Source organism: Oncorhynchus kisutch, linkage group LG10 (genome assembly GCF_002021735.2).
Source record: "Oncorhynchus kisutch isolate 150728-3 linkage group LG10, Okis_V2, whole genome shotgun sequence".
NCBI lineage: Eukaryota > Metazoa > Chordata > Actinopteri > Salmoniformes > Salmonidae > Oncorhynchus > Oncorhynchus kisutch.
Genome location: NC_034183.2, coordinates 60,697,619 through 60,708,502, shown reverse-complemented (window position 1 = coordinate 60,708,502; position 10,884 = coordinate 60,697,619). Strand labels below are relative to the sequence as shown.

At 40.4% G+C, this 10,884-nt stretch overlaps 1 protein-coding gene across 1 annotated transcript; it reads left to right on the top strand.

Moving 5' to 3' along the window:
* Window positions 1-1,294: 1,294 nt before the first annotated feature.
* LOC109897367 (tetraspanin-16-like) lies at window positions 1,295-10,174 on the top strand (the record flags this gene model as incomplete). Its single annotated transcript, XM_031834984.1, has 8 exons — window positions 1,295-1,349; window positions 2,036-2,121; window positions 2,357-2,545; window positions 2,708-2,782; window positions 3,712-3,819; window positions 3,951-4,106; window positions 4,204-4,287; window positions 10,038-10,174. Coding segments are annotated over 8 exons (816 nt in total), but the record flags the coding sequence as incomplete, so codon positions are not given.
* Between the last annotated feature and the right edge of the window lie 710 nt (window positions 10,175-10,884).

Sequence of the window (10,884 nt, the reverse complement as noted above, 5' to 3'; positions counted from 1 at the left end):
TGGAGAAACCGTACCCATTACATTAGGAAAACTGTTGTAATGAACACTTATGAGAATGGTGGACTGAATTTTCTGGACTTTACTACTTTAAATAATACTTTTAAGATCAATTGGATAAAAAAATTCCTAAGAAGACCCACTTCTATCTGGAATTTTATTCCTCATCATGTCTTCTCTACTTTTGGTGGCCTTAACTTCATGTTGTTTTGCAATTATAATATTGACAAAGTTCCAGTGAAACTTTCTGCTTTTCATCGGCAGGTTTTCTTGTCATGGTCCTTAATTTATAAACACAATTTTTCTCCACACAGATATTATATATGGAATAATCGGGATATATTGTATAAAAATACCTCTCTGTTTTTCGAATATTGGTTCCGAAATAATATCCTATTGGTGAGCCAACTGGTAAATGCAGAGGGTCTTTTACTCAGTTATAAAGAATTCTTATCACTTTACAAGGTCCCTGTAACACCTAAAGATTTTGCAATTGTTTTAGATGCCATTCCCTCAGGTGTTGCTATGTTATTCAGGAACATGTCAAGACCTGACCCTCAGAGCCTACCTTCTGTTGACTCATCAGTAGGAAAGATTTGTTTCTCTTTTGGTCCATTCAACAACAGAGTGATACGATCCTTGTTTCAGCAGGATGTTGTATCTATACCTTATGTCATGCCTTATTGGAATGGATTTATTGATAATATCTGTTGGAAAAGAAGTTTGGATGTTGCCACACACATACCTACTTGTTAACAAACCACTATATGAAGAAGTTTAAGGAAAACATCAACTCAAATTGCTCCTTTTGTAATGACCACCCAGAAACAGTTGTGCATCTTTTTTGGCATTGTATGCATGTAAGAAAACTGTGTCAAGACATCAGTAGGTTTATAATTGAACACATTTATGAAGATTTTACACTATTGTGGAGAGATGTACTGTTTGGATTCTTTACATACAATAGAAATAAGCGGAATCATTTTTATGAAATTAATTTCATTATTCTTTTGGCCAAATTTCATATACACAAATGTAAATTTACAAACAGAAAACCACATTTTCGTACCCTACAAAAATAAATTGAACTGTATTTTACTAACAAAAAAGCTGTTAGAATTGTAAGTATATGCATGTCCCTTAAGGTCCTTGTGTAATTGTAATGTGATATTGTACCCCCTAGCTCGATTGTCTATTGTTTGTAATCTATGTATGCTTGTGTTCCCTCATGTGCTTTATGTATTGATTTGTTATTAATAAAAAAAAGATTTAAAAAAAAAAAAAGAAAAAAAAAAGTTGGCAGCAAGTAGGCCTTAATAGCAGTAGGCCAAAATCGTCTGGACCTGTTAAAAGTAAGGACAGGCGGTCCTTATTTTTTCATGTGACTACGCTAGCTAATGCTAACGTTAGCTATCTAGCTAAAATGTCGCTAGCTAGATAGCTAATTTAACTATAACGTCTAAACCTATAGGGTTGACTAGCTAAGTTAGCTAACTACCAGTAGCAAGCGATCCATAGTCAGGTCACTAACGTTAGCTAGCTACAATAGCTAGTCTAGCTAGTCTAGCTAGGTTAGTTAGCTAACACTAGCCAGCTCGAACTGATTGTTAATGTTAGTTATTAAAGGGAGAATCTGGGATTCGTACATCCATTTTTGTATTTATATTTTGAATGATTGATACTATTAGCTAGCTATTTACTCTTGACGAATATAACTCATACATGTATCATGACCTTCACGTTTAACTAACTGCTTTACCACATTTAAACCCAAAATTGTATTCGCATATCTATTCCATTGTTTGTAAACAATGTACTTTTAAACAAACTCTGTATAGCTTCAAAAATGGGTTAACATTTGGATCTAATGGATGGTCAATCCTGGCATCCATAGCTCCATCTATGAATTTGAGAGTAGTTACATTTCTTCAGCCCCATCTCTCAACTGTTTACCAAAAATGTGTCTCATTAGCCAGTATTATTATAAGCCTATTCTGTTCTGTATCATTTTGTCATATCTTTTCTCCTTTGATTATAGAAGGTCGAATTTGCAAAATGGCTAGACATGACAAACTGTACACATGGATGCGTTATTTGATGTTGCTGCTTTGTGTGATACTTGTTGTAAGTAGCTAAATGTTGCCTAGCTAGCAAACAAAGCCCAGTTGAACTGCAAAAGTCAAACACACAGAAGACAGCAACTGCTGTTGTTGTCACTGTAATATTACCTAGCCTGAGAAATCCATCTGGCAAAACATAGAAGAAAAAAAACAGGTCCATAACAACTCATATGTAATTTATTAGCTGATGATAAAAAAATACAAATGAAACTAGACCACCATCCTTCTCTCTCCTCCAGATAAGTGGTTTTGTGCTGCCGGGGCTTGGCGCATGGATTAGATATGGAGCAGCTACGTTTGTGGATGTCCTGGGCCCCTACTCGTCTCAGCTCAGCTACATCTGTATTGGTATGGGCTCAGTGCTGTCTTTCACGGGTCTCATCGGCTGCTGTGGGGTTTGGAAAGAGAACCACTTCTTTATCATGCTGGTGAGAGACAACAGTTGTGCAGTCAATTTCAAGGCACCAAACAATAGTTGTTTTACTGTGTTATACTACTGCAGAGTTGTGAATGTCCCACTCTTTTCCCCGTGCAAGCTACAATAAGAGGCCATATTTGACCTCTCTCTGCATTTTTTGTACCCTGTACAGTTTTTCTTCATCGTAACAATGCTGTTTGTTGCCGAAATCATTGGGACTGTTTTCGTCTTGACGTACCGGAATCTGGTAAGAATAAATGAACATGCTGGCATCTGTATCATCAAGTAGGCAAACCTATATCATAATTTAAAGCACTGTAAATTATTGATTTATATGTTGTCACATAAAGTAGGCCAGAAGGCTAAACTTGAAAACCTAACCTCTATCAAAATAAAAAGATGGCAGTGCCACAAAAGTTCTTCTGTGCAAGTGTGTTTATTTACAAAGTGATTCCGGAACAAAAACAACAGTACTGCCATCAAACATATACCTTTTGGGCCCGCTACAAACAATACTACCCAATCCAAAAACACCTCTATGAACTGAAAGAGAGGCTCCTTTTGTAGGGCTAGCCCCTCCCCTCAGAACAATTAACACAAATTAATTAGGCAATTACCTAAACAAACCTACATTTTACATTTAACTAAAAATACTAATGTATATACATTGCACATGTTTTTTATTAAACAATATCACAATATAACATTTACAAAATTACGTCACCGCTGACAGTTTCTTTCAATAAGTCCATTTACATTAATGAGCCATTTGGAACAGGCACTACAAAGTCAGCCCATTCCCTTAGCTCGGGTCCTTATCCAGCATACCCGGAAGCTACAGAGATTGAGAGAGAGAGAGGAACAAACAAACAAACAAACAAACAAACAAACAAACGAGCTCATCCACAACATCGATAAGTATAATAAATATTGCTTATATTAAATATGAACACTGACGAGTGTGAAATGTATGTACTAAGACAGAGAAGGTAACTTGTGTGTCAACCCACATTGTTAACTTATCTGATAACGGAGCAGGGAGGAGTGATTAATGTGTGCATGCGTTAAAGTAACAAATGCTGCCCGCGGCCAGTGACTGACTAGTACGTCACATATGTATGATATAGCCTAGTCAGGCTATGCCTTTCAATAAGCTGTGATGTCTAAATGTGACAGGTTAGATTAGTGGTACGTGATGCAAGCAAGAATTCCCTGATGACTGCCAATATGGGCCCAGCAGCAAAAGACCCAATCTCAACAGCATGGAACACAGTCATGGTCAAGGTGAGAAGCTCTAAATGGGATAGGTCCAAATAGGCTTGGCTTTACTATTTGGTTTCTTTGACCACCAGAGCATCCCAGACAGTAGTTATCACAGCTAATATATTTGATGTCTTTGTTTTTTCATCTCTTAGTTCAAATGCTGTGGTTTTGAGAACTCAACTGTAGATTTCAAGGGCTCTGTGTTCAGTACAACCATGGGTTTGAACTACCCTAAGGCTTGCTGCGTGAACAAGACCCTTGCAGACTGTGACGGTATCACCATCACTCCAAGTCTGATCCAACCACAGGTTACCTAACCCAGTGCCTCACTGCACTATGTTGTATCAGTCTGGGCTCTAAAGCTGTAAAGCCTTAAGCCAAATGCCCCCTGTGTGTTTCCCCCAGAGCTGCTTTGGTAAGGTCATTACAGTGATCAGAGAGCAGAGTGTCATCCTGGGATCATCAGCTGGCTGCATATGTAAGATGGAGGTATACTATGGGAGAATCTCAATTGGTTTTGCTTGACTCCTCGCGTCGTCTCCTCCGTCCTCTCCTCACCTGATGAAAAGATGGCGCCGAAGAACATAGCTGACGTTTTACATTCTCCCAACCAATTGTGCTATTTTGTTCGTTTTTTAAAAGTTTTGTGTAACTTATTTTTCAACTTATTGTGTGCATAATGTTGCTTCTACTGTCTCTTATACCAAAAATAACTTCTGGACATCAGAACAGCAATTACTCATTGTGGACTGGAAGAAACTTCTTCCTTTAATGAGTCTGATGAGAAGGATATCCTGTTTTCACTGGAACTGGCCAGATCCCCGCCTTTTGCATGAAGAAAAGATGAAGGAAAAGGGGCCGCAGATCGAGCGGCCTTCTGAGAATCCGTAGGCAAGCGAGTAAACTCCCACTGCCATCCGTTCTTCTTGCTAACATGCAATCATTGGAAAATAAAACTGATGACCTACGATTAAGATCCTACCAACGGGACATTAAAAACGGTAACATCTTATGTTTCACCGAGATGTGGCTGAACGATGATAAGGAATATAGAGCTAGTGGGATTTTCCAAGCACCGGCAGAACAGAGACGCTATCTCTGGTAAGACGAGGGGTGGGGGTGTGTGTCTTTGTCAATAACAGCTGGTGCACAATGTCTAATATTAAAAATGTTTCAAGGTATTGCTCGCCTGAGGTAGAGTACCTTATGATAAGCTGTAGACCACTATCTACCAAGAGAGTTCTTATCTATATTATTCACAGCCGTCTATTTACCACCACAGAACGAAGCTGGCACTAAGAACGCACTCAACCAACTCTATAAGGCCATAAGCAAAGAGGAAAATGCTCACCCAGAACCGGCACTCCTAGTGGCTGGGACTTTAATGCAGGCAAACTTAAATCAGTTTCACCATTTTTTTTTACCAGCATGTGCAACCAGAGAAAAAAAAATCCTAGACCACCTTTACTCCACACACACAGATGCATACAAAGCTCTCCCCTGCCCTCCATTTGACAAATCTGACCATAATTATATTCTCCTGATTCCTGCTTACAAGCAAAAACTAAAGCAGGAAGTACCAGTGACTCGCTCAATACGGAAGTGGTCTGATGACGCGGGTGCTACACTACAGGACTGTTTTGCTAGCACAGACTGGAATATGTTCTTAGATTCATCCAATGGCATTGAGGAGTACACCACCTCAGTCATCTGCTTCATCAATAAGTCCATCGACGACGACGACGTCGTCCCCACAGTGACTGTACGTACAGTGGGGCAAAAAAGTATTTAGTCAGCCACCAATTGTGCAAGTTCTCCCACTTAATGATGAGAGGCCTGTCATTTTCATCATAGGTACATTTAAACTATGACAGGCAAAATGAGAAGAAAAAAATCCAGAAAATCACATTGTAGGATTCTTAATGAATTTATTTGCAAATTATGGTGGAAAATAAGTATTTGGTCACCTACAAACAAGCAAGATTTCTGGCTCTCACAGACATGTAACTTCTTCTTTAAGAGGCTCCTCTGTCCTCCACTCGTTACCTGTATTAATGGCACCTGTTTGAACTTGTTGTCAGTATAAAAGACACCTGTCAACAACCTCAAACAGTCACACTCCAAACTCCACTATGGCCAAGACCAAAGAGCTGTCAAAGGACACCAGAAACAAAATTGTAGACCTGCACCAGGCTGGGAAGAAGGAATCTGCAATAGGTAAGCAGCTTGGTTTGAAGAAATCAACTGTGGGAGCAATTATTAGGAAATGGAAGACATACAAGACCACTGATAATCTCCCTCCATCTGGGGCTCCACGCAAGATCTCACCCCGTGGGGTCAAAATGATCACAAGAACAGTGAGCAAAAATACCAGAACCACAAGAGGGGACCTAGTGAATGACCTGCAGAGAGCTGGGACCAAAGTAACAAAGCCTACCATCAGTAACACACTACGCCGCCAGGGACTCAAATCCTGCAGTGCCAGACGTGTCCCCCTGCTTAAGCCAGTACATGTCCAGGTCCGTCTGAAGTTTGCTAGAGAGCATTTGGATGATCCAGAAGAAGATTGGGAGAATGTCATATGGTCAGATGAAACCAAAATATAACTTTTTGGTAAAAACTCAACTCGTCGTGTTTGGAGGACAAAGAATGCTGAGTTGCATCCAAACCTACTGTGAAGCATGGGGGTGGAAACATCATGCTTTGGGGCTGTTTTTCTGCAAAGGGACCAGGACGACTGATCCGTGTAAAGGAAAGAATGAATGGGGCCATGTATCGTGAGATTTTGAGTGAAAACCTCCTTCCGTCAGCAAGGGCATTGAAGATGAAACGTGACTGGGTCTTTCAGCATGACAATGATCCCAAACACACCGCCCGGGCAATGAAGGAGTGGCTTCGTAAGAAGCATTTCAAGGTCCTGGAGTGGCCAAGCCAGTCTCCAGATCTCAACCCCATAGAACATTTTTGGAGGGAGTTGAAAGTCCATGTTGCCCAGCAACAGCCCCAAAACATCAATGCTCTAGAGGAGATCTGCATGGAGGAATGGGCCAAAATACCAGCAACAGTGTGTGAAAACCTTGTGAAGACTTACAGAAAACGTTTGACCTCTGTCATTGCCAACAAAGGGTATATAACAAAGTATTGAGAAACTTTTGTTATTAACCAAATACTTATTTTCCACCTTAATTTGCAAATAAATTCAAAAAAAAAATTCTACAATGTGATTTTTTGGGATTTTTCTCATTTTGTCTGTCATGGTTGAAGTGTACCTATGATGAAAATTACAGGCCTCATCTTTTTAAGTGGGAGAACTTGCACAATTGGTGGCTGACTAAATACTTTTTTGCCCCACTGTACATATCCCAACCAGAAGCCATGGATTACAGGCGACATCCGCAGCGAGCTAAAGGCTAGAGCTGCCGCTTTCAAGGAGCGGGAGACTATTCCGGACGCTTATAAGAAATCCCGCTATGCCCTCAGACGAACCATCAAACAAGCAAAGCGTCAATACAGGATTAAGATTGAATCCTACTACACTGGCTCTGACGCTCGTTGGATGTGGTAGGCCTTAAACTATTACGGACGACAATGGGAAACCCAGCGCGAGCTGCCCAGTGACGCGAGCCTACTAGATGAGCTAAATGCCTTTTATGCTTGCTTCGAGGCAAGCATGCACGAGAGAAGCATGCACGAGAGCACCAGCTGTTCTGGATGAGTGTGATAACGCTCTCGGTAGCCGATGTGTACAAAACCTTGAAACAGGTCAACATTCACAAAGCCGCTGGGCCAGACGGATTACCAGGACGTGTACAGTCGTGGCCAAAAGTTTTGAGAATGACACAAATATTAATTTTCAAAGTTTGCTGCCTCAATTTTTATGATGGCAATTTGCATATACTCCAGAATGTTATGAAGAGTGATCAGATGAATTGCAATTAATTGCAAAGTCCCTCTTTGCTATGCAAATTAACTGAATCTCAAAAAAACATTTCCACTGCATTTCAGCTCTGCCACAAAAGGACTAGCTGACATCATGTCAGTGATTCTCTCATTAACACAGGTGTGAGTGTTGACGAGGACAAGGCTGGAGATCACTCTGTCATGCTGATTGAGTTTGAATAACAGACGAAGCTTCAAAAGGAGGGTGGTGCTTGGAATCATTGTTCTTCTTCTGTCAGCCATGGTTACCATGCAAGGAAACATGTGCCGTCATCATTGCTTTGCACAAAAAGGGCTTCACAGGCAAGGATATTGCTGGCAGTAAGATTGCACCTAAATCAACCATTTATCAGATCATCAAGAACTTCAAGGAGAGCGGTTCAATTGTTGTGAAGATGGCTTCAGGGCGCCCAAGAAAGTCCAGCAAGCGCCAGGACCGTCTCCTAAAGTTGATTCAGCTGCGGGATCGGGGCACCACCAGTACAGAGCTCGCTCAGGAATGGCAGCAGGCAGGTGTGAGTGCATTTGCACGCACAGTGAGGCAAAGACTTTTGGAGGATGGTGTGGTGTCAAGAAGGGCAGCAAAGAAGCCACTTCTCTCCAGGAAAAACATCAAGGACAGACTGATATTCTGCAAAAGATACAGGGGTTGGACTGCTGAAAACTGGGGTAAAGTCATTTTCTCTGATGAATCCCCTTTCCGATTGTTTGGGGCATACGGTAAAAAGTTTGTCCGGAGAAGACAAGGTGAGTGCTACCATCAGTCCTGTGTCATGCCAACAGTAAAGCATCCTGAGACCATTCATGTGTGGGGTTGCTTCTCATCCAAGGTAGTGGGCTCACTCACAATTTTGCCTAAGAACACAGCCATGAATAAAGAATGGTACCAACACATCCTCCGAGAGCAACTTCTCCCAACCATCCAGGAAAAGTTTAGTGACGAACAATGCCTTTTCCAGCATGATGGAGCACCTTGCCATAAGGCAAAAGGGATAACTAAGTGGCTCGGGGAACAAAACATCGATATTTTGGGTCTATGGCCAGGAATCTCCCCAGACCTTAATCCCATTGAGAACTTGTGGTCAATCATCAAGAGGCGGGTGGACAAACAAAAACCCACAAATTCTGACAAACTCCAAGCATTGATTATGCAAGAATGGGCTGCCATCAGTCAGGATGTGACCCAGATGCTAATTGACAGCATGAAAGAGCGTATTGCAGAGGTCTTGAAAAAGAAGGGTCAACACTGCAAATATTGACTCTTTGCATCAACTTCATTTAATTGTCAATAAAAGCCTTTGACACTTATGAAATGCTTGTAATTATACTTCAGTATTCCATAGTAACATCTGACAAAATATCTAAAGACACTAAAGCAGCAAACTTTGTGGAAATTAATATTTGTCATTCTCAAAACTTTTGGCCACAACTGTACTCAAAGCATGCGTGGACCAACTGTCACGTGTCTTCACTGACATTTTCAACCTCTCCCTGACCAAGTCTGTAATACCTACATGTTTCAAGCAGACCACCATAGTCCCTGTGCCCAAGGAAGCAAAGGTAACCTGCCTAAATGATATCCGCCCCGTGGCACTCACGTCGGTAGCCATAAAATTTGATTTGACCTCTTTGAAAAATGTCAAAAGTAATCGAGGATAGAAGTTGAGGAGAGGAAACATGTGAAAAAAAGTGATGGTACGAAGTGACTCTTTCTCCTCTAGCTCGTCATCATACAGATGACGTTAACAGAGAAGGAATCTTAAAATACATGTGTAAAGTGGTAAAAATACATTTAGGTAAAAAGATTAGTAACGTATCATTTTAAAATCTGTGCATGCTTTCCTCTTCTGAGTATACAGCTGATTCAAAGGGGGAGTGGCAGATTTCAAAACACTTCGCAGAGGATGCACTTCAGTATCCTTTGCCGAACAAAGTAATTGACGATGGGAGCAAACTCCTCTGTTCGCTTACTAACGAATTTCAACTGTCCTTAACCACTTATCGGTTTCCGGGTCACGGAGGAAAGGAGGAAGACTTTTGCCCAATTGAGAATCTCCCTATGAGTTACACTGCTCCCTCAAGGTCTTCTGGAGAACTTTAACCTCTCTCAGACCCAATGACTATTGCTGAAAATCAGTGCACTTTTTAAAGCATAGTAATGCTTTTTCTACAGTAGCTCACCATTAGTCCATAAAGAGTATTCTTAGTTTGATAGCTATCTATTCTATAGCAATTGGTTGCTGAATAGATAATGTTGCTTGGCTTCAAGTCATTGTTTTCCTGTCCTCTCCTCTTTGCAGTTATTCTCCATGATCCTTGCCATGGTTTTGTTTGTTAAGTTTGGGCTCATGAGGCATCCATAGTGAAGCCAAAGGGTCCATCCACACCTGGAGGACACCAACAACCCCCACAGGCAACAATAAAGTTCTGCTAAACAATAAAAGTTAGTGTGTTTTCCTTAGATGAAATCATATGTTATTTTAGTTATATTAAAAGTTTAATATATTATTTTTTAAAGCTATGTACTTTGTTTTCACTGGGAAGAGGAAACCTAGTCAGTTGAACAACTGAATTTTAATTTTAGTGCTCACAAATGACAACAGTGCCCCCATGTGAAATTATTAATTAATGGTAGAGTGAAGACCCATTTAAGGTGACTTGATATGCAATAGCTGCTTCTATTTAAACAAAATAGCTGATTGATGTAGATCTATTTTTTGCTTTTATAAAAATTATATTTTTTTCTTTACATCTGCCACTATTGTTCGTAATGTGTAGAATGTCTTATTCAAAAAGTGACACTTGAAGGCAACATCTAAAATCCCTGTGTTTACAGGACCGTGTCCACATCAGTGGATTTTGTGTATGACTTTAGCTTCCTCATGCTTGATCAATCTTTAATGGAAGGAGACCAACAACATGTACTGTACTAAACATCATGTACTAAACAGGCAAACATCAGAGTTAGACATTAGTTAGTGTTCACCATAAAGTTGAATAATAGTGTAACCTTGCCGGTTGAGCTTTAGATGAATTCCTAACTGAATTAAAAGGGTGTTCAGTCCACATATTGTACAATAATTCTTCAGTGATCAAATGGAAAGAAATGGGGGTGTTTATAACAGCTGGTTATAGAGTACCACCGTG